The sequence below is a fragment of the Hemibagrus wyckioides genome, linkage group LG17 (genome assembly GCF_019097595.1).
Source record: "Hemibagrus wyckioides isolate EC202008001 linkage group LG17, SWU_Hwy_1.0, whole genome shotgun sequence".
Classification (NCBI taxonomy): domain Eukaryota; kingdom Metazoa; phylum Chordata; class Actinopteri; order Siluriformes; family Bagridae; genus Hemibagrus; species Hemibagrus wyckioides.
Genome location: NC_080726.1, coordinates 21,965,954 through 21,992,158, shown reverse-complemented (window position 1 = coordinate 21,992,158; position 26,205 = coordinate 21,965,954). Strand labels below are relative to the sequence as shown.

The window sequence follows — 26,205 nt, the reverse complement described above, 5'->3', positions numbered from 1 at the left end:
TCCTAGGCCTTGTATTGAGAGGCATGTTGGGCTCTAATGGGCATTAAGAGGCATTCTGGGTTTCTCTCAATACCCGTTAGAGGCCTGATGGGTTCTAATGGGTCATAAGAGGCATGTCAACCAACATTAAGAGCCACATTGGGCTCTAATGGACTCAGAGACATTTGAGTTGTAAGAGTTATCAAGAGACATGATGGGCTTGTATGGGCATTGAGAGGTATGTTCGGCTCTTAAGGGTATTGAAAGGTATGTTTAGCTCTTAAGGGCATTGAAAAGGCATACTGGAGTCTTACAGGCATTAAGTAGCATGTGGAGCCACAACAGGCACTGAGACTTCTTATGGCTATTGAGACCACACTGGGTTCTGATGCCATTGAGAGCTATGCTGAGTCCTAACTGGCTGACTGAGGGCTGTGTTGGGTTTTGAGGGCCGTTGTGTGTTGGGTACCTGTGTTAAGAGTATAGCTGGCCTCCTTGGTCATGTTGCGGAGGCGGACAGTGATGCTATAGCGACCGCCAGGCTCCAGTCCTTTAAGGTTGTACTCCACTGTGTTGTTCTGAGTGGTGACTTTATAATCGCGCTCTGTCTTCCTCACCGTGTCTCTCAAATGCACTACATACATCTGCACACAGTCACAACACACCCAGATATGATGCTACATCCTATTGACCAACAACAGTTGATTTAATTCCCGTCAGCAGACCAAAGGATAAAGGTGTATTCATTCATATACATACTAGAGGAGAGCTGGGGGAGTCATACGGTGGCTGCCATTTCAGTATGGCCTGCGTTTTATCCACTTGGACTTTATGCAGATTGCGTGGAGGAAGCCTTTCATTAGGGATCATCCTCACTACAACCGATTCTGACGGAGGGCCCAGATACGGCAAGATGGCCCGCACCTGAAAAACAAAGACAAACACTGCTCAACACCTCTGTACAACTGGCACGCAATTTCAAGCTTGTTTAAAATCCAAAATGAGGATAAGGGAACTCTCTTACAAGGAAGAGATACTGCTCATCGCTCTCCACAGTGATGGTTATGCTGGTGCTGGTGCTGTTCACACTACGAGGCCGGCGGTAAAGATCCAGGAAGGATGTGGCGTAAAACACACCATACATCTACACAAACGTATACACAATCATTACTACATATAACTGATTTGAACACAGGGAAAACCTCTCACATGATGATTTCAGTTCCTAAACTGTCATATATTTAATGTAAAGTCGAAGACTGTGTTGGACGAAACCTGACTTATCTAGACTCGTCAATTCTTGCCAGAATCTTTGGCAAATTTTCCCACACCACCACACACAGTCACATCACGCATCATTCTACAGCTCTGGGTTTTCTTTTGTTGTCGTAGTAACTAGCTCAAAATATCTTCTCAAACCAATAAAAAGCAATGGCCACAACAAAAAAAGATGTACTTGCTTTTGTAGGCGAGATCTTAAGAAAATAATCTCCCATCCTTTCAAAAGGCCAAACCTAGGGCTTGTATAGAGATATATCTTTATACATATTGTGGTGTGTATCCTAATAAACAGAGTTACAGGATAAAGAAGAAATATAAACATTTTTTTCTGGTAGATTTCTAATCCTGACTTGCTTTTACTTTATTTTTAATCAGATATACACTATATTGCCAAAAGTTTTGGGACACCCCTCCAAATCATTGAATTCAGGTGTTGTTTTTCAGGGGTTGGGCTCGGCCCCTTAGTTCCAGTGAAAGGAACTCTTAATGCTTCAGCTTCATACCAAGACATTTTGGACAATTTCATGCTCCCAACTTTGTGGGAACAGTTTGGGGATGACCCCTTCCTGTTCCACCATGACTGTATACCAGTGCACAAAGCAAGGTCCATAAAAACATGGATGAGTGAGTTTGGTGTGGAGGAACTTGACTGACCTCAACCCAATAGAACACCTTTGGTATGAATTAGAGTGGAGATTGTGAGCCATGGCTTCTCTTCCAACATCAGTGCCTGACCTCACAAATGCACTTCTAGAGGAATGGTCAAAAATGCCCATAAACCCACTCCTAAACCTTGTGGAAAGCCTTCCCAGAAGAGTTGAAGCTGTTATAGCTGCAAAGGGCGGGGCAACTCCATTACATTCATGTGCAGGTAAAAGGCAGACATCTCAGTTTTGGCCTGGCTCACAGTCTCTGCTTTAATTCATCCCAAAGGTGTTCTAAATGGTGTGCAGTCATGTTGGAACAGGAAGAGGTCATCCCCAAACTGTTCCCACAATGTTGGGAGCATGAAATTGTCCAAATTGTCTTGGTATGAAGCATTAAGAGTTCCTTTCACTGGAACTAAGGGGTCGAGCCCAACCCATGAAAAACAACACCTGAATTCAATGATTCGGAGGTGTGTCCCGAATCTTTTGGCAATATAGTGTACTTTGGACCATAATGTAACCTAAAAGAAAAGCCAAAGCCAGTGCTGGGCAGCAACTAACAACAGTCCTCAGCTATGACTACATTTAAAGAGCTTAATTTAAAAACATACAACAACCATAACATTTAAACCACTTGCCTAACATTGTGCAGGTCCCCCATGTGCCATCAAAACAATTCTGACCTGTCAAGGCATGGACTCTGACAAGACCTGCTGTGGTATCTGACAGCACATCCTTAAAGTCCAGTAAGTTCTAATGTGGGTGCTAAATGCAGTGTGTTCAGACATTTACATTTCTGCCATTTGGTAGACGCCCTTATCCAGAGCTACATACATTATGTCTCATTTTATACAATGGGCCTTGCTCAGGGGCCCAGCAGTGGCAGCTTGGTGGACCTGGGATTCGAACTCACAACCTTCTGATCAGTAATCCAACACCTTAATCACTTATCCCCAGAAAGGTGTTCTGACATCTATCATAGACAGTATCTTTTTCAGCAATTTGTGCTACAGTAGCTCTTCTGTGGGTTCGACCAAGATGAGCTAGCCTTTGCTCCCCACGTGCATCTCTAAGGCTTGGGTGCCCATGGCCCTATCACTGATTAAACAATTGGTCTTCCTTGGACAAATTTTTGATAAATACTGACCACTGCAGACCGGGAACACCCCACAAGAGCTGCAGTTTTGGAGATGCTCTGATCCAGTGGTCTAGCCATCACAATTTGGCCCTTCGTCAAACTCGCTCAAATCCTTACACTTGTCCATTTTTCCTGCTTCTAACACATGAACTGACTCTTCACTTGCTGCCTAATATATCCCACCCCTTGACGGATACCAGCGATTCTGTCAGTGGTTCTAAATGTCACGGCTGATTGGTGTACATTAAATCAGGGATATGGTGTTTCCATCTTTAAAAATATCACATGTAATGAAATGTAAAATCTACATATAAGCAAATAAAAAACCCAGTTTATTTATCTTAACCTGCCAAAATCTTTCTATAGCTTCACTGCTCTTCCTTTCTGTTTTATGAGGCATGCAGAAATCTGCCTGCCAAGATATGCTTGTAGAGAGACGAAGGAAAAGAAAAAAAAACCAAAAAAAAAAAAACCCCTGAACTCTGGACAACCCTGCAGCTTCTCGGTTTTGTGCTGCTCGCGCTGCTGAGCTTAGTGCGATGAAAAACAGCATCTCATAAAAGATAATGTTTTGAAACTGAGGATTACACGAAAGCTGCTCCATGTGAATTACCTCATACCATGGAATTTTCTTTTTGCCGATATATGGAAAGCTCAAAAACAACCTCTGTAAGCTCCATGTGACGGAGAGAATTTGTGTCGCTGATATTCTTTTTTGACATTTCTATAAAATGTCTGGCTCTAAGCAACACCAACAAGCGTGTGTGTGTGTGTGAGCATGTTTTTAGATTTTGGCCAAATGTCCCCATAAGGATCGGAATATCTGATTGTTTTGCTTAAAAGAGCCCAAGGCTGTTGGTTACTGATGTCAAGGTTAGATTTAGGTGCAGCCTAGCGTAAGAAGGTCCACACAAGAATAGTGTGTGTGTGTGTGTACCTGTGCCTGGGGTCCAGTCCAGCTACAATCCACAATGGTTTGATTTAGTGCCCGGGCTTTGAGCAGTGGTTGTGCTGGCTGTGTTCCTTTTGTCTCCAGACGTGTCAACTCGGTGGGACTGTCTCCGTCAGCGGTATGTGCCCACACTGCCACCTCATACACCGTCCCCGCTGTCAGATTAGTGGCTGTTCGACATGAAGGAACGAATTAATGCACAGTATATAGCCTACACCAAGATCAAAGTTTTAAAGAATTACTGTAAGTGCGTAATTTATTCAAAATAAAGACATGTCTTGGATATCTCTAGCTGTCTGGACTGTTTATCTCAGCGGTATACAGCATGGTGCTAATGAGTCGCATGTTCAAACCCAATGGTTAAGACTGATCAGAAGGTCAGAGGTTCAAGACCCAGCACTGCCAAGCTTAGCTCTGCTCTCTGCTCTGAGTATGCTGCATCATGGCTGACCCTGAGCTCTGACCACAATTTCCTAGCAAGCTGGACTATGTGAAGAAAAGAATGTCACTGTGCTGTAATACACATGTGACAAAGAAAATCTTCTTTAATGCAGGTTGACAAGTATTCAAGGTTGCACACCATTTTTTTTTATTTTTATTTTCTGAGGATCCTGTCCTGGAGATCTCCAGGGAATGCTAAGCATGAGGAAGGAACACATGAAGTTTTACACACACACACTCATACACTACTTCACAGCTAGGGTAGTCAAATATTTTTTAGTCCGATCAACCAACCAACCAACCAAAATGGACATAGAGACGAAAGGAGAATGTGAATCTCTTCACAGACAGTAATCCGAGCTCAGGCTAGAACCAGAGACCCTGGAGGCAGCAATGATAACCGGTGCACCAGCGTGAAATCCCTTCCGTTTCCTCCCTTTATTTCAATGTGATGCCATATATCTTGAATTGTAACACATGCAGGCTAACAAATCGGTGCTTATTTTTGTCACCTCTTAATGACTAAGACCTGATATAGACATGCTTAGTAGGTGCCTTTATGCCATGGCGGCCCCCTGCAATGCACCGTTTCTCCCACGCTAAACACACTTGAATGTGCCCATGTAAGGCTTAATTAGTTGCAGGACAGTTGAAGCGGAAGATGAGTCACTGCTCTGACAAAATATATGCAACGCATTACAGCTCTTAGAGCAATGAATTCTTATATTACTGAAGACTTACACTGATCAGGCATAACATTATGACCACCTGCCTAATATTGTGTTGGTCCCCCTTTTGCTGCCAAAACAGCCCTGACCTGTCAAGGCATGGACTCCACTAGATCCCTGAAGGTGTGATGTGGTATCTGGCACCAAGATGTTAGCAGCAGATCCTTTATGCCCTCCAAGTTGTGAGGTGGGGCCTCCATAGATCAAACGTGTTCATCCAGCACATCCCACAGACGCACAGAAGTAACATCCACATGGATGGAAGACCCAAGGTTTCAGCAGCATTAAATTCTTCAGCAATTTGAGCAACAGTAGCTCGTCTGTTGGATCGGATCACACGGTCCAGCCTTCGCTCCCCACGTGCATCAATGAGCCTTGACCGCCCATGACCCTGTCGCCAGTTCACCACTGTTCTGTCCTTGGACCACTTTTGATAGATACTGACCACTGCATACCAGGAACAACCCACAAGAGCTGCAGTTTTGGAGATGCTCTGATCCAGTGGTCTAGCCATCACAATTTGGCCCTTCGTCAAACTCACTTAAATCCTTACGCTTGCCCATTTTTCCTGCTTCTAACACATAAACTTTGCTACCAGGTGCTTATGCTGGATGAGGAAAGAAATTGGCTGAGGACACTCCAGTGGAATGCCTTTTAAATTAGCACGTGTGATTTATTTTCCAACAATTTTAAATTATACGTGTGTGCATCATTTGCCATCGACTGGGAAACGGCTTGTACTTCCAGCTAGTATGAAATGATTAGTGTTCCATTTGAGACGAAAGATGCGCAGTGTAAGTGTGTAGTAGGTCGTTAGTGATGCGGCTATTGATCGTACCTGCAAGAGTGTCTGAGACTGTGTAGTTCCTGTTCTCTTTCACATGCTTGTCAAAAACCCAAGACAGCACCACCACATAGTGTTTAACCTGCAGAACAACAGAGATGGGGGTCACAGAGGTGAAACAGGATATATATACACTGTAGGTGTGAGGAAGGCGGAAGTGTGCTTAATAACATGCTGCTCACCTTGTACTCAGAGATGATGGATAGTTTCACCGTGTCTTCCGTGATGCTGATAATTTTCGTAACCGGAGGGGCTAAAGCTAAAATGAAAAGGAACGAAAGTAGAAACTGTTCACATTCACACTACAAACAGCAGCACACATTTCAGCTAGTTTAAACGAGATGTTAACCAAATTATTATTATTATTATTATTATTATTATTTTTTAATTATTATTATTATTATTATTATTATTATTATTATTATTATTATGACAGATAACCTTTCTGAGGGATAATGGATTTGATCTCTGTCCAGTTGCCCACCCCTCTGCTGGTGACTGCAGCAACCTGAGAGAGAGAGAGAGAGAGAGAGAGAGAGAAACATTCATGCACACTGGAACTGCAGCACAGGGGACAATAACGAGTAAGGAAAGGCAACAACTGTTGATCCTGAATCAGTGATTATTATGATCAATATCACAGCTTTATCATCTCAGCACTTGCTTAAATCTATCAATTCATTTAAAAGTAGAGAAGGGTCAGTGATCTGACATCACTCCGCAAACAGGGAAGGAGTCTGTAGTTGACCAGACTACCCCGAGCTGATGGGGGTTAGTTGTTGTAGCAGTTCAAACACAGCATCATTTTTTTACCCACGAGCACCGAGTTGAGTCTCACCCTGAACCTGTAGAGAGAGCTGGGCTGCAGGCTCTTAACCTCCGTACTGGTGCTAGAACTTCTCTGGGAAAACCACTCTGAACTGCCCTTCTCACTGTACTCCACCTGGTCATCACACACACACACACACACGGCAGTTAAGAGCTTTGAGCACAAATTAGTATTCTGTTCAACTGGTTTAAAGGAGTTAAAGGTATAGTGTATTCACAAACACATTTTTGTCGAGCTCTTAAGTAAATAAATTCTTCAGAGTTTGTAAATGGAGCTCTAAAGCTGTAGAATTTTAAGAGAACAGTACAGTTGTTTTTACGATGCCCTATGGGTGATGGGGAATAACTGATATAATGAATCAGAGAGAGAGAGAGAGGAAGAGAGAGGGAGAGAGGGAGAAAGAGAGAGAGAGGGAGAGAGAGCGAGAGAGAGAGAGGAAGAGGGAGAGAGAGAAGGAGAAGGAGAGAGGCAGAGCGAGAGGGAGAGAGAGAGAGAAAGGGGGGAGAAAGGGAGAGAGAGGGAGAAAGGAGGGGAGAAAGGGAGAGAGAGGGAGGAAGAGAGAGGAAGAGCGAGAAGGAGAGAGAGAGGGAGAAAGGGGGGAGAAAGGGAGAGAGAGAGGAAGAGAAAGAGAGGAAAAGCGAGAGTGAGGGAGAGGGAGAGAGAGAAGGCGAAGGAGGGAGAGGGAGAGAGAGAAGGAGAAGGAGAGAGAGAGAGGGAGGGAGAGAGAGAAGGAGAAGGAGGGAGAGGGAGAGGGAGAGAGAGAAGGAGAAGGAGAGAGAGAGAGGGAGGGAGAGAGAGAGAGGGAGAGAGAGAGAGAGAGGGGTTCAAAACATAAAATGGGGGGGGGGGTATTTATTTACTTATAGCTCAGAGTTTATAGTTGTGTACATAAAGAGTTTAATTTCAGGAAATATTAAAATATTTGTGTTAATGTTGTACATTCTTGTAGAGACATGGCGTGAAACTGGCAAATAATGCGTGCAGTCTATCACACACTGGGAATAAAAACATTAAATATATTCAATACTTTAAATTACTGACATAATAAGGCTTGACTTATTACTTGATTTATTGCTCAAGGAGTAAAAGCAACAGTATTAAGGCTGTATTCAGGACGTGGACGAAGAAGGAAACTCACAATGTATTCTCTGATAAAGCCATGAGCATTAGCTGGAGGAGTCCAGGAGCACAGGACCGTGCCGTCTTCTGCATTATCACAGCTTAACTGCAAAGCCTGAGGAGGATCCGGCACTGAAACACACGCGCACACACACACACACACAGTCAGAAGTCATATTTTCACGAAGAAGGTGTTTGTGATGTTTAGCGAGTGTCACTCACAGCCCTCGGGTGTCCGTAGTGTGAGCACTTCGTTGGTCTTGTGCTGCTTGCTGAGGCACTGCGTCACCACTTTCACCTGGTAGGTGGTGTCCGGCCTCAGTACGCTCAGCGTATAGCTGCTCTTATTACTATGTGTCTCCATCATGGTCCACTGCTGAGTCCCTACAAACCTGGGGGCAGAAAAAATAAACAGTGAGTAAGACAGGCCTCGACAGAACAAATGATGGCCATAAAAAAACTCGAGTCAGGAAGTAAAGTATCCTGCGCATGTGTTTTAGCTGATGACTTCATCATTAGCTTCCTTATGGGATACCGAAGAGGTGGAGCCTTATACAGCGCATAATAGCACCAAAACAATATATAAGGTGAGTCAATATGGTTGTGTTCTCCATGTGATGATGATGTAAGATGAACTCAAATGCACCAGGGTTCGACAGGATCGAGGAACCAGGGAACAAACAGACAAACTGACTTGTATCAATTACGCTGTAAAATGAGGTTAAAAACAATTTTAACAAAATGGAATCTTTCACACAAATCCATGGAGTATATTATAGGTGATGAATGCATCTATTTGTCAGATGATGCATTGTAAGCACACTTCATGATGTAACGGATATACCAGGTGTGGCCAGCAGATGTCGCCAAAATCTACGTCGGTGATTAATGGGGTTTCTCTCTCAGTGTCATCCAGGAACCTAATGGTGCTCAGTCACTGGAATGTTCTGGTACAAATAGCTCTTCAGCGCTAATAATTATCCAAATGATGAGTGTACACATTTAAAGAATGACTCAATATTTGTACAGTCCAATGGGGATTCTGTGAATTGAATAAATTATTTATGAATTAAACTGAAATTCTTTCAGCAGATCCTGTTTCTCTGAAACGACTTACAAACGAGGAAACATTAATTTTAAATTGAGTGATAGAAAAGTAAGTGCAGATTTTATTTATTTATTGGAGTAGGGACAGATTTGGTAGATGATTTGGCAGATTTGGAACCATAAGGTTCTAGAAAGGGAACCTCATGCTTCAAAAAAGAGTAGCGAGGTAGGGGGATGCTATTAAATGTGTACAAATATAATCTGGATATTTATTTAAGCTTTTTATTCCTGAACGTTAGAGTGACAGAGCACATGGGGGGGGATGGAGAGAGAGAGAAAGAGAGGGAGACAAAGAGGGAGGGAGGGAGGGAGGGAGAGAGAGAGAGAGAGAGAGAGAGAGAGATGGGGGGGTGTGAGGAAGAGGGAGGGAGAGAGAGAAAGAGACAGGGGTGAGAGAGAGAGGGAAAGAGGGTGAGGGAGGGAGAGAGAGAAAGAGACAGGGGTGAGAGAGAGAGGGAAAGAGGGTGAGGGAGGGAGAGAGAGAAAGAGAGAGAGGGAGATGGTAAAAGAGGGAGAGAGAAATTTATTTGAGCTTCATATTCCTGAATGTTACAGTGACAGAGCACATTAGGTCCCTGGACTAATTGACCACTAGACTAATTCCTACGTCCTTCTTCAGGGGAAAACACGGTACACTGTAGATGATACATGTGAAGTGTGAGATGAAGGAATCATACCTGTAGTAGATAAGGAAGAAGCAGGAGGAGAGCGGCATGTTTTTAGGGCGGGACCAGGTGAGTGTGACCGTGCCAGAGAAGTCTGCGTGCCACTGCAGGTTCTGGACTTTATACACCAGCTGGTCAGCTGAAGAACAGAAACATGATATAGGATTTAAAACCATTTAAACAGTACACTGGCGTTCGATTACACCAGTGGAAGTATATTTTCAGTCAGCAGAAACAAATGAATTTTGTCTGGTCTGATATAAAATTATTGAGGACAATGCTGGCTTTCAGCATAACATTACGACCAGCTGCTTAAAATTTTGTGTTCGTCCCCCTTTTGCTTCCAATACAACCCTGACCCGTCATGGGCTAGATCCCTGAAGGTGTGCTGTGGTATTTGGCACCAAGATGTTAGCAGCAAGTCCTGTAAGTTGCAAGGTGGGGCCTCCATGGAGGACTTACAAGACTTTAAGGATACCTTTGATAGACACTGACCACTGCAGACCGGGAACACACCACAAGAGCTGCAGTTTTGGAGATGCTCTGATCCAGTGGTCTAGCCATCACAATTTGGCTCTTCATCAAAGTCTCTCAAATCCTTACGCTTGTCCATTTTTCCTGCTTCTAACACATCAACTTTGAGGACAAAATGTTGACTTGCTGCCTAATATATCCCACCCACTAACAGGTGCCATGATGAGGAGATCATCAGTCTTATTCACTTCACCTCTCAGTGGTCAGAATGTTATACCTGGTCGGTGTAAATAATGCCTAGTTGGTTATGTGAAACAGAATTACTAGAAGTAGTTCTAAAAATCCTTAAATGTCTACTTTTAAAGCAGCGTTGTTGTGATGCTGAGTGTCTCTCACCGGTGCAGTTGTCCTCGTCACTATGGTCTGAGCAGTCCAAGAAACCATCGCACCTTTCACTCTCCAGTACACATGCCTCCCGGTCAGCACACAGTGTCCCGTTCACACACACCAGAGGCTCCCGAGTGGCTACACAAAGAGCAGAGAGATCCACATAAAGGAAGAATTTATATACAGAGGAAAAGTTTTCAGGCTCGAATCTCACAGGTATCTGCGGCCAGGAGTCCAAGAAGCAAAACTGTCCAAGCTCTCAGAGAGGGAGGGAGGGGAGGGGTGTAATACTGTCCCCTGTCAATCACAGCATCTCCAGCCAATTAGGGTCATGCATGGAGAAGGGCCAAAGAGTTGTGTTACCCCACCTGTCTGGTTAAGAGGGGTCATGTGATAGGGGAGAAATGAATGATGGATGGGAATTGCCTGTGACCCCACAAAATTAAATTATATGATAAAAACATTACATTACAAAATAAACCTTGATTTCAAATATTTCAAAAAAATATTTTTTTAAGATCCAAGAGTGAGCATGAATGTGCAAATGAGTGTGTGCATGAGCATGTCGGAATGACTGCCCTGTAATGGACTGGTGAACCCATCTAGATCAGGCGTGTCCAATCTTATCCACAAAGGGCCGGTGTGTGGGTGCAGGTTTTCATTCCAGTCAAGCAGGAACCACACCAGATCTTGGCTTTCAGTAGACTCAGGTGTGGCTTCTGCTCCGTTGGAATGAAAACCTGCACCGACACCGGACCTTTATAAGATGTATAAGACTGTGTGTGTATATAAGACTGGACACTCCTGATCTAGGGTTTATTCCTGCTCCGTGCTCCCAGGAAATTAAAGCAAGCGATGATTTTTTAAAAAAATGTTGTTACAGGTGAAGCTATGTAGATATTTTAGTTTTTGGCTCTGAATCTCTGCAGCTACCGGACTTGTAAGAGTTAAAATCTTGCACACCAGGTGAAAAATTACAAAACAAACAAAAAGAAAAGAGCTTTTCCTTTTGTGGCATCTTGGCAGCAGAAGCAAAAGCTGTACACAATAATGTATTTTATGCACAGCTGGCCATCATGTCTGTCAACTCAGAGATTCAGAAAGATTTAGCAAAGCATTACAGGGATACACAACCGAATGCAGAGCAGCATGGGTGAGGAACAAAAAACCATCCATCACGGTGCTACAGTGGCTTTGGATTTCATCGTGGATTTATTGTTAATGTTACTGGAGAAAGAAATGGAGATCATTAGACACTAACAGTGGGTGTGAGAGTGTTACAGATTTGCTCAGTGGAAGGTTGACCTAGTTAACGGTTGTTTTTTCTTTCTGTCCTCCACAAGTTGACTAGAACTTCCTCCTAGAACAGTCCAGTTTTTATTTGTTGCATTGGGACTGGGTACCTGCTATTGACTTTCAGACAACTGTGTTAAGTAAAGAATAAAACATGATAGTGTGTGATTGTGTTATAGGAATATAAATAAAAACTGGGTGGTTGTGTTACCCTATGTTAGTCGTTACTATAGAAACCATAACGTGTCTGAGAAGGTGGACACTTACGACAGCCGGATTCGTCCGAGTTGTCTTGGCAGTTGGGGTGGCCATCACAGCGCTGCCACTCTGGGATGCATGTGGGCGGCTTACGACACTGGAACTGCCCTCTGGAACAATGACCAGTCGGGTCAGGGGCATGAGTGGGCACGGGCTTCTGAGTCACCGTGCTGTTGGAAGCTAACACACACACACACACATACTCTGAGTAAGACGCACATGCAGAGATGATGTGGAAGAGAGTGAGTGTGTTGTCAGGAGTGTGCAAATTTACAGCTCTACCTGTGGGGCAGCCCATTTCGTCACTGCCATCAGGACAATCAGCATAGCCATCACACACCCAGTTATTCACTATACACGCTCCAGAACCACAGTGGAAATGGTTAGGGGCGCATGTAGCAGGGCCCGGGGCAGGAGTATGGGGAGAGAGTCCATCTGGGAGCACACATTAACACACCTTACACTGTACACTGTTCAGCACTGACACAGAAACCCTAATGGCTTTAGAGTGTATGTGGTGCTACTTTAACATCATTTCTACCAAGTGCATAGATACTGAATCACTGATTAATATGGATGGGTATGTATTCCTTAAGACATGAAGATGCAAGACAGACACAGACAGACAGACACAGACAGACAGACAGAAGGCCTCTTCACATGTGAACTAGTTCCCCCTGGGTGACTGTAAAGCCCAGTTAAAGGGAATCCTGGTTTATCTTGTTTCACAGTTCACACTATTCAAACTTTACTCACGATTCATAATCTGACATGTCACACTGAATTACATACACTATACTGCCAAAAGTTTTGGGACGTCTGACTTTACATGCACATGAATGTAAAATGGAGTTGTCCCGCCCTTTGCAGCTATAACAGCTTCAACTCTTCTGGGAAGGCTTTCCACAAGGTTTAGAAGCATGTTTATGGGAATTTTTGACCATTCCTCTAGAAGTGCATTTGTGAGGTCAGGCACTGATGTTGGACAAGAAGGCCTGGCTCACAGTCTCTGCTCTAATTCATCCCAAAGGTGTTCTATCGGGTTGAGGTCAGGACTCCAGGTCAGTCAAGTTGGATGCAGCTGTTCGGCCATGAAAACCTGTTCCATGAAGCTCTCTACGCACTGTTCTTGAGCTAATCTGAAGGCCATGCAAAGTTTGGAGGTCAGTAGCTATTGACTCTGCAGAAAGTTAGTGACTTCTGTGCACTGTGCTCCTCAGCATGCGCTGACCCCACTGTGTGATTTTACGTGGTCTACCACTTCGTAGCCGAGTTGCTGTTGTTCCCAGTTTCTTCCACTTTGTTATAATACCACTAACAGTTGACCGTGGAATATTTAGCAGTGAGGAAATTTCACGAATGGACTTATTACACAGGTGGGAACCTATCACAGAACCATGCTTGAATGCACTGAGCTGCTGAGAGCAAACCCATTCTTTCACAAATGTTTGCAGAAGCAGTCTGCATGCCTAGATGCTTGATTTTATACACCTGTGGCCATAAAAATGATTGAATGCATGTTCCAAAACTTTTGGCAATATAGCGTATTTATGGGGTCAAAAACCATGCCTGGATAAATACAGAATACGGTTTAAATAATAATAGGTGCTTGTGCATCAGTATGTCTCTATAGAGACACACAGACATGATGTAATCTTTGGACTGTGTACCTGTGCATTGGGCCTCATCAGACCAGTCTCCACAGTCATTCTCACCATCGCACTTCCACCATGTGGGCACGCAGCGGCCGTTCTTACACTCGTACTGAAAATAACGCGAGCAGCCCGGCTCCTCGGTGGGAGAACCTGCTGAGGGAGATCGCAAAACTCACCTCACATACAGACACACACACGTATGAGTAGCAGTGGAGGCTAATTAACAACAAGGCACTTACCACAGTTTGCCTCATCTGAGTAGTCACCACAGTCATCCATGCCGTCACACTTCCAGTCCAGACTCACACACATGCCGTTGGAGCACTGGAAATTGTAAGCATCGCACTTCTTCTCAAATTCAGGATGCGTGGCTGGTGGAAGGACAAAGGTCTGATTAATTCTACACTGATAAGAGTGTCTTTTTCATTTGTTTAATAAATGCAGAAGATGACATGACACGAGCACGAGTGTGGACTCACAGCAGCCGGCGTACGCCGCGTCCTCGTCCGAGCCGTCGGAGCAATGTTTCGTGCCGTCACACACCAGCGACTGGAAGAGACACTGAGCTCTGTTCCTGCACACAAACTCCATGTAGCGCGTGCACAACGGATCTGCGAGAACACACACATTTGAGATTTACACCCAGTGGGACAGAGGACCCCTGCTGCTCATGCTCACACTTAAATACTCACCGCAGTGCTGCTCGTCGGCGCCCCCTGGGCACTCCTCCACGCCGTTACAGTGGGAGCTGGCAGGCAAGCATGTGCCGTTGGAACACAGGAAGCCGTTACAGCGATCTCCCTCTGGGATGTGTAAAAAAAAGAAAAAAAAAAACAGAGCTAAAACACAATGTAATTCCATGCTGACTCGATATTCATTTCCCCGCTGCTAGAGGTCAGGCGCATACTGATATCAATAGGAACTAATATACCAGCACCACTGATTGCTGCTTCTTCAGTATGCATACTGTCACACAGTGCACAAGAACAAACACACAAAAATCCTCACACACAATAGTCTGGTTAATTTATCAAATTATCTCTGATTTTCTTGATTCAGGACCTATGCGCTTTGATCACACCCTATATCTATTTCCTATTTTTTGTTTGAAATGATTTTTATTCTTGTCCCAGTGCAGATCTTTTTGTCTCCTCATTAACACTGGCCATTTGATTAACCAGCTCACTTGCTGTAAAGCCTCATTGATTAAGAGTTTAAAAATGTCTTCAATTAACCTTTTAATCAGCGCTTTTTTCAAGGCAGGGCTAAGAATATGAAGGTTTTAATCCAAAAGCCAGGAGGAAAAAAGAACAGCGTTAATCAAAGCGCTATTTTCCCGCCGGACCCGACACAGGCGTCATCGCAGCGTGTGATAATAACAAAGCAGCCGCTTTGACTGCCATCGCTGTCATTGTTCCGGGTGTGTCTAACGTTGGTGGAAAATGAATCAGAACCACAGAGTGTCCCCTTGTCTCAAAACACTAAAACAGCCTGTTTCAATATTTTGTATTATAGTGCACACTACAGAGGGAGCATTAGTTTAAACACTCAAAGGTTCACTTTCGGCAATTCCCCTGTGTTTTCGCCCGATGTGACATTCCATCAAAGTGTGCTTTATAGCACATGTGTTGTGTGTGTGTGTGTGTGTATATATCTGTGTGTTATTGACCACTGACCACAGTGACTGGGCTCCTCGTCAGAGCCATCCTGACAGTCATCATCACCATCACAAACCCAGCGCTGAGGAATGCAGTGACCCGTGTGACACTGGAAACTGCTGCTCTCGCAAGTGTGATGGCCCACTGTGTGTGAGAGAGAGAGAGACAAAGAGAGACCAGTTGTTATTAAGCAAATTATAATTTGTGTATAATGTCATCTCAATCAGCTCCCAGTTGTCTGCCCTCACCAGTGCAGTTGGCCTCATCAGACCAGTCCCGGCAGTCATTATCACCATCACAGCGCCAGACGTCACGGATACACACTCCTCTTGCGCATGTGAACTCTGCAGGTCCACACTGATGAGAGTCTAGAAACAACGCATACACACTTAAATCACACACTTGATGCAAATATGGAGCGATTAAAAAAATGGGAGTGAAGATGGACCTGAATTCAGTTTAATTCTATCTGTGTAGTACTTTTAACAATAGTCATAACAGAAAAACATACATGACTCAGGATATTCATTTTAAATTCATCTCTAAAGACCAAGCCAGAGGTGACGGCGGCAAAGAAAAAACCTTGACCTTCCTGAATTAGTACGAACCAAAGTACGGAACCACGCACACACACTCACCGCAGTGCTCCTCATCACTGTTGTCACCGCAATCATCCTCATGATCACACTTGAAAGCCAAAGGGATGCATGAGCCTGAAGCTACACAGCGGAACTGCACAGACGGATCGCATGAGGTAGTGGCTGCAGAGAGAGAGAGAGAGAGAGAGATTACAGTGAACCTCGGGTAAAAGAGTAGGAGGCAGACAGCTCTATCTGAACAGTAGGTGGGCAGAGCCAGGGCTGCTGTCACTCACGGCATTCCTGCTCATCACTCATATCTCCACAGTCGTTGTCACTGTCACACTTCCAGATGCTGCTGATGCACTTGCCGTTTGAGCAGCGGTACTGGTTCGGCAGACAAGTGTGTTCTATCAGGCAAAGACATAACAGAACATGATAAACATTATTATGTCTCACACTGGAGAGGAAGCATATTTTATGTATATGCATATGTACACCGATCAGGTATAACATTATGAGCACTGAGAGGTGAAGTGAATTAGACTGATGATCTCCTCATCATGGCTCCTGTTAGTGGGTGGGATATATTAGGCAGCAAGTCAACATTTTGTCCTCAAAGTTGATGTGTTAGAAGCAGGAAAAATGGACAAGCGTAAGGATTTGAGCGAGTTTGACAAGGGCCAAGTTGTGATGGCTAGACCACTGGATCAGAGCATCTCCAAAACTGCAGCTCTTGTGGGGTGTCCCCGGGTCTGCAGTGGTCAGTATCTATCAAAGGTGGTCCAAGGACGGAACAGTGGTGAATCCAACAGACGAGCTACTGTTGCTCAAATTGCTAAAGAGGTTAATGCTGGTTCTGATAGAAAGGTGTCAGAATACACAGTGCATGATGGGTCAGGGCTGTTTCGGCAGCAAAAGGGGGACCAACACAATGGTTAGACAGGTGGTCATAATGTTATGCCTGATCGGTGTATATAAAGAGATGGGAGTTAAACATGAGGACAAAAGAAGAACAGATTTCCAATCCTGCTCACCACCGGACACAATTCACTACCTCGGCTTTCTCACCAGAGGAGACACTACACAAGCTCTCCATCACAACTGCTCTGCAAAGCTTTTCATTTTCCACGGCTGCTGCTCTCGCATGGAGAATTTCCGTTTCCATCCGCTGCTTCAGTAACAGCCTGTACTTTAGCAGATCATTATTTTTTATAAACTGCAATGCACTGCTGCTGCTGTGAATGGAGTTCATTAATCCAGTGAGATTTTCGCTAGAACTTTCACAAAGTCTGACATTTAGTCCATCGTATAGAGCGCATTTAACATTTCTGTTCAGTGTTTCTCCATCAGATACACAACTCTTAACATGCCCAGAGTCACAGACAGGAGTCATGTTTAACTGTTGAGGTATAAGACATTCACAACTCTTCTGGCAATTAACTGAATATCAGTTACAACTCTTATAATAAAATCAGACACAAGGTACATCATTATCCTTTTGGAAAATATCATTTTGGAGTCACCTGTCTTCACACACGTGTTGTTTCGGAGCTGGTACCCGCTGGGACACTGACACTGGAGCTCTCCTGAGGGCAGCTTGGTGGTGGCAACTCCGTCTGGACACACACAGGTATGCCTGTGGCCCGGTTGGGGCAAACACAGCAGTGTACATGGCTGATCCGCACAAGCGTTATGACCTGCCAGTAAAAACACACACAAACACACACAAGATAAGAACAGATTAGAGCCCCATACCTGTGTATTTAGTAAGTACAGCTTGGACATGCAAACTGAATCGGTGCTGATCTAGTAGCTGACCTCTAGCCTTGCCCTTATAGAAGATTTTAAGGTCCATGACGCCGGTCAGCCTTCCCACGAGGAGCTCGCTATTGGGTGAGCCTGATTTAGGTGCCTTGAAGATACCCATTCTTGACCAGTCATCCCAGTAGAGATCATTCTGAAAAGGGCAAACAGCAAATTAATCCAGTACTGCTACAGGACTGAGCCGGACTGCATGTTACTGACCCATTTTCAGTTTTATCATGTATATTGTGCACAATAAACAAAATAATAGTAAAAAAAAAAAGGTATACACGGATAAATGAATTAGGATAAAAAGGACATTCAATACAAAAAGGTAGCAGGCTTTTACCTTAAATACAGCTATAGCGTAGGGATGCGGTAGCCCCTCCATTAGCACTGTGCGCTGTCCACCTGTGAAGTCAGATCTCTCGATTCGGTCTCCATACGCTTCGGTCCAATAGAGCCAGTGCTCATCAGCCGTGATGCCATTGGGCCAGCGAACACCATCTGACACGATGCGGGACACATTGGAGCCGTCCATCCAGCTGCGGTACACGCCAGCTGCTCTGTCTCCCCAGTCGGTCCAGAACATCAGGCTAACAAAACACAGCATGGTGCAGGGAGGATTAACAGACTTGTAGTCCGAAACGGAGTGCAGTTCAAAAGCAGGCAGAGGAACCAGGAACAATCACCGCAACCAACATGCCCAGTGTGAAAAACACCACCGACTACGAGGTCTTACAGGTCAATTATTAGAAAATCAGCAGGACACCTGTTAGAAAATGATTACAGGGACACTTTTTTGAGAAGAAACGTAGGAGAAGGTTCACTATGGCCTCACCACCAGGGAGCTAGATGGAAAAGATAAAAATTCCCCCCTACCTCTCTCCAGGCATAAGGGCCAGGGCTCGAGGATGCTCCAAAATGGAGGAGTTGACCAGAGTGTACCTCAGATCCCCGTCAGGGTTTGAGACCTGAGCAAGATGAAGCCATCACGTGATAAACCACTGAACTTATTGAAAATATGACGTTAAAAGAAAAATCTTCTGCTTTACCTCTATCTTCTGAGAGCCAGCATCCACCCAGTAGAGAAGTCGGCTGATGGGGTCAAAGGTCAGAGCCTCGACATTCTCCAGACCTTTCCTAACAATCACCTCCTGACCAGAACTGCCATTTAAACACAGCCTCTACAGAGACACAGAGAGATGGCGTGATCACTGGGGCTGACCACATGAATGCAAAATCATATGTCCAGGAAAATATTAATATTAACTGACCCTGAGGACAATTGTTCAGAGTACATGCCTGCTAGAAAATGTTCATACCTGTATGGTGTCGAGTGAAATGTCGGCCCAGTAGAGGCAGTTCCTCTCATAATCGAAGTCCAGAGCCACAGCCTCACGGAGTCCTGAGAGAGGCAGGGGCTGGTCAACACCAGTAGCCAGGTCATAGCGGTGGATCGAGTTCCTCACGGCATACAGGATGAATTCATTACTCTCTACAAACACGAGTGTGTTAATAAGTGATACATGAATAGATAATGAAAGATGTCTGCATTTTGTCACCCTTGTGGGTGGCCAGTGAATGTATGATTTCTTATGATGATCTTATTTCTTACTTGCAAGCCAAAAGTAAAGGTTCATAACTTGTCGCATTTCCTTAAGACAATAGGTTTGAGAGTAATTTGTAATGTTGGCAGAAGTTTGTGTTGTGATATCTGACCTCCGATAGGACATGGGAGCATCTCTCCATCCAGCCTGGCCTCGACGTCTCCACCGGTACAGCTATCACCAGGAACTTTTCTATAGCTGGACCAACAATAATCAAGACATGTTGGAATGACCAGAAAACAAAATAGCTTTGTTTATTTATTTATTTTCCCATTTCACTGCTTCAGACATATTTGAACACTAGATGGTGCAACTGCTGCTGCATGAGCTCACACTCTCATAGCAGCCTTATCTTACCCTTTGCTGCGGCGGTACGTCGTGCCCACGGGACAGGGCACAGGAGGGGCGTACAAGTTTCCCGAAAACTCCGGGTCAGGAACGCACACTTGAAGGGAGAAGTCCTCACTCAGCTTGAAGCCGTAATCACTGAGAGACAAGGAGTGAGAACATGAGCACTCTTAGAGGAGCACTCCTCACATTTATCACCAATGTTAATCATGAAGGCAATTTGGAAGAATTTATCTGGCGTACCTCAGGCGCTCCGAAACTGCACAGGCTGGAATTTAGTGACCATGTGACAGGGTGATTTAGAGAAAGAGAAATGAAGGCCAACAGGAGGTGTGTATGCCAAACCTATCAACCGAGCCAATCGCTCACTCTGGAGTGTTCAAGGTGAAAAATGACTCTCTGCATTCTGCAGTTGCACTGAAGCGTTCTGTGCGGTTTCGTTCTTACTTAAAGGAAGTCTGGATGCTTGAGCCATGTCCAAGTATTCTATTTTTGTTTATTTGTCCGACCCTAAATTCTGTATATAACACCAACCTGAGCCAGCACAAATAGATCATTTCATTTATGGGAGGCCAAAATTGATCAGCAACTGGAAAAAAAAAGTGTATGTGTGTGTGGGTGGAGGATACAGCGGCTTAATGGCTAGCATGTTTGCCAAGCACCTACAGGGTTGGGGGTTCCACACTTGCCCTGTGTGCATAGTTTATATGATCTCCCTGGGCTTCGGGGGTTTCCTCTGGGTACTCTGGTTTCCTCCCCTAGTCCAAAGACATATGTTGTGCCCTGTCATAGATGGCACCACCAAATGGATGGATGGATGGATGGATGGTTAGATGGATGTATGGTTGGATGGTTAGATGGATGGATGGTTGGATGGTTAGATAGATGGATGGATGGATGGACGGTTACACGGTTGGATGGATGGAGTTCACTTAGATTAGACACACTCAGGGTGGATAACTGCCAGCCCTCTTAAATCTAAACATCAACTGAACCTTTTCCAGCAATGTCAAGCAGGTCATCAGCACAGCAGCATACTATATCATGAATAGTATTGAATATTCTGGAATATTCCCTATTAAAGAGAAGATAGGCCTTCCTCCAAGATAGCATCAATGACTACCCGCAAGTCACAAAAGACCTTGCTCTCCTCGTATTAGAGAAGTGTTCACAATTTGACCATTAGAAAGAAACTGGACAAAAACGATCTCTTTCAAACCCCTTGATGAGTCCAAGCCTTCTAGCATAATATTGTGTTGAGTAATGAGTCAAACTGGAATATAGCATTCCATAAGGATAAGATCATCTTACCGACAGTTATACATGATAGTGGTGGTAGCATGATGGCGTGCAGATGATTTGCTGCTTCAGGGCCTGGGCTACTTGGCATAAATGACCGAAAATGACTAAAGAAGAATTTCCAGTCATCAGTTTGTGAGCTGAAGCTCAAGAGCAACTGGACTATGCATCAAGACTGCTGCAGAGGTGCAACCTCTGAATAGCTAAAATAAGAGACAAAATAAGGTTGAGATGTGTGGCAGGACCTTAAAAAGGCAGTCCACGCTCTAAAGCCTTCCATTGTGACCGAATTAAATCAATTTGGCAAAGAAGAGCGGAAGAAGACCACACAAGAAATCCTCCACAGCAATGAGAAAGTTTGTAGCTGTTGAGTTGGAACAAGTTTATGGGCAATTCATTTTGCACGCAGGTCAAATGAGTGTTGTATAAACTTTTCCCTTCAACTAATGAAATGATTACAATATTTAGTGTTTGCTTGCCGTATATTATGCTTTGGATCAGAGGACAGTTATTGTATTAAATACACATTCATGGAGGAAATCAGGAGGGTGCGAATACTTTTTCACAGCACTGTAGCACGGTTTAGAAAGAAAAATTACCATTCGTAGTCCTGGCGCGTACAGGAGCAGTTGGACAGGCTGACGGGGCGGTCAAAGTCCTCGCCGTTGAAGCAGGATGCGTGAGGCGAGCGACGCTTGAAGAGCAGCTCACGACCCAGAACGCAGCCGTTTCCTCGCTCGTCAGACGGAGACCAGGGCTTATAGTCGCCCTCAGAGCAAGGCACACCTGCATATGAAACACAAGCAATTTAGAGCTTCGATCAAAAAAATGAGCAATGAGAGTAAAATCTTGCAAAAATGATCATTGCATTTTTATTTACTTTTCCTCTCCTACGAGACAAAATCACACAATACTGGGAACGAATGTGCAATACACCAAGCTACTCTGTCATACCTACACCTCACCAAACTAGACTAAACATTAGTCATGTGACACGCCACGAACACTCTGAGGTCATGAGGACATTTTGGTTCTGAACCAAAACTAAAAAAAATAGGTCCATGGCTGATGAAACTGCTTTTCCTCCTCACCGAGCACGTCGCTGACGTTGACCTGCAGGATGAGCCAGCTGTGTGTCTGCTCAGCGTAGGAGCCAAAGATAGTAAAGATGGTGCTCTTCTCGCCCGGCTCGGTCAGCAGCTGGTACACGTACACCTCCTGCTGGGAGAACTGGAACTCGCTCCACGTCTCGCCCTCGTTGGTGCTGTACCTGCACCACAGGCAGCAAGAAACCTCAGAAAACAGGAAGATCACTTTAATCTGTGTGTGTGTGTGTGTCTTTTCCTGGCTCTAACAAGCAAATCATCTTCCGCAAGGCGTGATTGGATATTTAGCAGAGACGCGGCTCAGGAATGTCGTGCTGCGTTGTGTTTTCATCAACTATACATGCTACTTCGCTCCAAGCTTTATTTATCTCTATATAAACACACTTCATTATATTCATGCGTGTATTTATATTTCATTATATTATGCGTGTATGAAACCAGTTATACATGGGATGGGAAGTTCGGATCATTTTACTGACTCGGATCTTTGAATCTCATCCAGCAAAATGAACGGATCTTTTTCCGAGTCATTTCGTTCATTTCAGCAGAATGTTGAGAATATTTAGAATAAAACAAAATTATAAATCAACCAAGGGCAAAACCTACACTGACAGGAACAAGAACAGAACTTTATTTTTCCGAAAATGTTCATGCCATGTGCCAATTATCATAAAATTATCCATGTCTTTGGAAAATTTTATGATAATTCCTGAATATTATGCAACATTACATCAGTATTATTGACTGTATGATAGCAATCCGGGAAGTGGTCACGTGATGAACGAACGAACGACTCGGGCCCGAAGATTCGGGAGATGAACGAATCGTTTCTGTTCCCGCCACAGACCACATAGCCCAAGCCTGTACAGTATGAGGTTGTCACGTGATGAACGAACGAATTAACTAATCATGTTTCCTGTACAGAACTTATAGGATAGAAAGCAAAATTAATGAATCACTCGTTGTTCCCGAGTCATATTAAGGATTCATGTCTTGTAATGAACAAATGACTTGATGAACTAATCATGATTCCCATACAGAATCTATAGAATGTTGCATGGTCAATACAAAATGACCGAATCGCTCTCTGAGACGACTCGCTGCTCCTGATTCATATTAAGGATTCTTTCAAAAGGAACGAATCGTTCAAGAACGACATATCAGTAGTGTCTGTGTGAAATTTCTCAGATAAACTCCATTATTCTCTGACTAATGTCTCGAGGTTTTGTGATATCCGGTTTAAATATTTCTGTGTTGTCGACAGCTTGTGCTACAAAACGAGAAATATTAGAGTTTGTTTGTTTTAAAGATCGTCGTATTTATCTTCCGCTTTAACGCACTTCTTGTGTACCTCGTGGCACCAGTATTTATAATATTGCATGTTTTAGTTAATTCAAAGTATTTCCACACAAGACATTTTCAAAACACACAGCACGTGCCAGGATAACGTGCTATGGACGTGTTGGTCCCGCCCCCTTTTGATTGACAGGCCCTGATTTTAAACATCCACCTGACATCCCATAGCAGGGATAATTGCTTTAATTGACCAATACACCAGTGCATTTTTTTCTATTTTGCCTATCAAATATTCAAAAATAACTAAATGTAGGTAGGAAATAAATTTGGGAACGAGTTAACAGATAAAACATCAGGCCACCTGTGGCATAGGATCAGTCCAAGGAATCATATGAGCCAATTATTACTCTATCTATCTATACTATATTGCCAAAAGTATTTGCTCACCTGCCTTGACTCGCATATGAACTTAAGTGACATCCCATTCCTAATCCATAGGGTTCAATATGACGTCGGTCCACCCTTTGCAGCTATAACAGCTTCAACTCTTCTGGGAAGGCTGTCCACAAGGTTTAGGAGTGCGTTTATGGGAATTTTTGACCATTCTTCCAGAAGCGCATTTGTGAGGTCACACACTGATGTTGGACGAGAAGGCCTGGCTCTCAGTCTCCGCTCTAATTCATCCCAAAGGTGTTCTATCAGGTTGAGGTCAGGACTCTGTGCAGGCCAGTCAAGTTCCTCCACACCAGACTCTGTCATCCATGTCTTTATGGACCTTGCTTTGTGCACTGGTGCACAGTCATGTTGGAAGAGGAAGGGGCCAGCTCCAAACTGTTCCCACAAAGTTGGGAGTATGGAATTGTCCAAAATGTCTTGGTATGCTGAAGCATTCAGAGTTCCTTTCACTGGAACTAAGAATCCAAGCCCAGCTCCTGAAAAACAACCCCACACCATAATCCCCCCTCCACCAAACTTTACACTTGGCACAATGCAGTCAGACAAGTACCGTTCTCCTGGCAACCGCCAAACCCAGACTCGTCCATCAGATTGCCAGATGGAGAAGCGCGATTCGTCACTCCAGAGAACGCGTCTCCACTGCTCTAGAGTCCAGTGGCGGCGTGCTTTACACCACTGCATCCGATGCTTTGCATTGCACTCGGTGATGTATGGCTTGGATGCAGCTGCTCGGTCATGGAAACCCATTCCATGAAGCTCTCTGCGCACTGTTCTTGAGCTAATCTGAAGGCCACATGAAGTTTGGAGGTCTGTAGCGATTGACTCTACAGGAAGTTGGCGACCTCTTCGCACTATGCGCCTCAACATCCGCTGACCCCGCTCCGTCAGTTTACGTGGCCTACCACTTCGTGGCTGAGTTGCTGTCGTTCCCAAACACTTCCACGTTCTTATAATACAGCTGACAGTTGACTGTGGAATATTTAGGAGCGAGGAAATTTCACGACTGGATTTGTTGCACAGGTGGCATCCTATCACAGTTCCACGCTGGAATTCACTGAGCTCCTGAGAGCGACCCATTCTTTCACAAATGTTTGTAAAAACAGTCTGCATGCCTAGGTGCTTGATTTTATACACCTGTGGCCATGGAAGTGATTGGAACACCTGATTCTGATTATTTGGATGGGTGAGCGAATACTTTTGGCAATATAGTCTATCTATCTATCTATCTATCTATCTATCTATCTATCTATCTAAATCATCAATGCTTCTTCCATGCCTTATGCACACATAAGTGTATATTAGTGTGAATGCATGGACACAGGCACATAAATGTTATTAAAAAACAAAAACAATGACTCACTTAAGTGTTTCTGTGGAACCGCCCTGGGAAATAGCCATCAGGATGCCTCCATGGTCTCCCCAGGTGTAGAAGTGAGGACCAGCCAGAGCCTGAAGCGACGTTAGCGTTAGAATCAGTTAGATTTGCAATGTTAGGAAGGTATAATGAGTAAGTTAGCGTTAGAGTAATGGGATGTGCAGGAGTGTATCTGTACCTCTCTCCACCTGGCTCCGGCGCTGCTAGAGACGTACACGTTGGGTTTGTTAGCCAGGTTCTTTCCCACAGATCCTGACAGAGAGAGTAGTTTATTCATGCACGCATAGCAGTGGGGAAAAAATAAACCCTAAACCACACACTGTATTCGCACACGCATTGTATTCTACTTGATAGATTTAATAAATGAAAAACATTTTATTTTAAACTTATTGGTAGATTAAATAAATTAAATAAATTGTATTTTATTCCATTTGATAGATTTCATAAATGAAATTCATTTTATTTTATTCCTATTGAAAAAATAAAGTATAAAATTTTTTTAAAGAATTTCTTTTCTTTAGAATTACGTAGCATAGAATGCAACATAAAATTACAAAAAATATTTTATTAAACAATTTAACGTAATCTATTTAAATTTGAAAGTATAAGGAAAAATATAAATCTAGAAATATATGGCATATATAATATGTACAGAATATCACAGCAGTTTTAGTTCATTTTATATTATTTCCAAATATATGCATGATACATACAGATGTTCTACATAAAAAAAAATGGTATGGAATCATTGATATGGTGAAGCTTTCTGTATGACCATCTGCCTAGTACTGTGTTGGTCCTCCTTTTGCTGCCAAAACAGCCCTGACCCGTCATGCACTGTGTATTCTGACACCTTTCTATCAGAACCAGCATTAA

General features: G+C 43.9%; 1 protein-coding gene across 2 annotated transcripts in view; it reads right to left on the bottom strand.

Annotated features, from left to right (window-relative positions):
• The window catches only part of sorl1 (sortilin-related receptor, L(DLR class) A repeats containing), a 72,417-nt gene that overhangs the window by 5,259 nt on the left and 40,953 nt on the right, over nt 1-26,205 (bottom strand). The window contains exons 11-44 of one of the 2 annotated variants that reach the window (XM_058414627.1): nt 25,508-25,581; nt 25,315-25,403; nt 22,188-22,366; nt 21,696-21,882; nt 19,807-19,935; nt 19,562-19,647; nt 19,165-19,337; nt 18,895-19,026; nt 18,722-18,813; nt 18,189-18,435; nt 17,855-17,993; nt 17,560-17,733; nt 16,330-16,443; nt 16,094-16,216; nt 15,704-15,823; nt 15,474-15,599; nt 14,490-14,600; nt 14,277-14,408; nt 14,037-14,168; nt 13,813-13,950; nt 12,425-12,577; nt 12,152-12,322; nt 10,601-10,729; nt 9,743-9,869; nt 8,181-8,350; nt 7,978-8,090; nt 6,849-6,953; nt 6,452-6,518; nt 6,193-6,269; nt 6,005-6,092; nt 3,983-4,167; nt 1,004-1,123; nt 739-903; nt 449-623 (exon numbers count right to left, since the gene is read on the bottom strand). In XM_058414627.1, coding sequence (XP_058270610.1) covers nt 449-623; nt 739-903; nt 1,004-1,123; nt 3,983-4,167; nt 6,005-6,092; nt 6,193-6,269; nt 6,452-6,518; nt 6,849-6,953; nt 7,978-8,090; nt 8,181-8,350; nt 9,743-9,869; nt 10,601-10,729; nt 12,152-12,322; nt 12,425-12,577; nt 13,813-13,950; nt 14,037-14,168; nt 14,277-14,408; nt 14,490-14,600; nt 15,474-15,599; nt 15,704-15,823; nt 16,094-16,216; nt 16,330-16,443; nt 17,560-17,733; nt 17,855-17,993; nt 18,189-18,435; nt 18,722-18,813; nt 18,895-19,026; nt 19,165-19,337; nt 19,562-19,647; nt 19,807-19,935; nt 21,696-21,882; nt 22,188-22,366; nt 25,315-25,403; nt 25,508-25,581 — 4,542 coding nt within the window. The remainder of the gene's footprint in view (nt 1-448; nt 624-738; nt 904-1,003; nt 1,124-3,982; nt 4,168-6,004; nt 6,093-6,192; nt 6,270-6,451; nt 6,519-6,848; nt 6,954-7,977; nt 8,091-8,180; nt 8,351-9,742; nt 9,870-10,600; nt 10,730-12,151; nt 12,323-12,424; nt 12,578-13,812; nt 13,951-14,036; nt 14,169-14,276; nt 14,409-14,489; nt 14,601-15,473; nt 15,600-15,703; nt 15,824-16,093; nt 16,217-16,329; nt 16,444-17,559; nt 17,734-17,854; nt 17,994-18,188; nt 18,436-18,721; nt 18,814-18,894; nt 19,027-19,164; nt 19,338-19,561; nt 19,648-19,806; nt 19,936-21,695; nt 21,883-22,187; nt 22,367-25,314; nt 25,404-25,507; nt 25,582-26,205) is intronic. The other variant, XM_058414628.1, reaches the window with a different exon arrangement.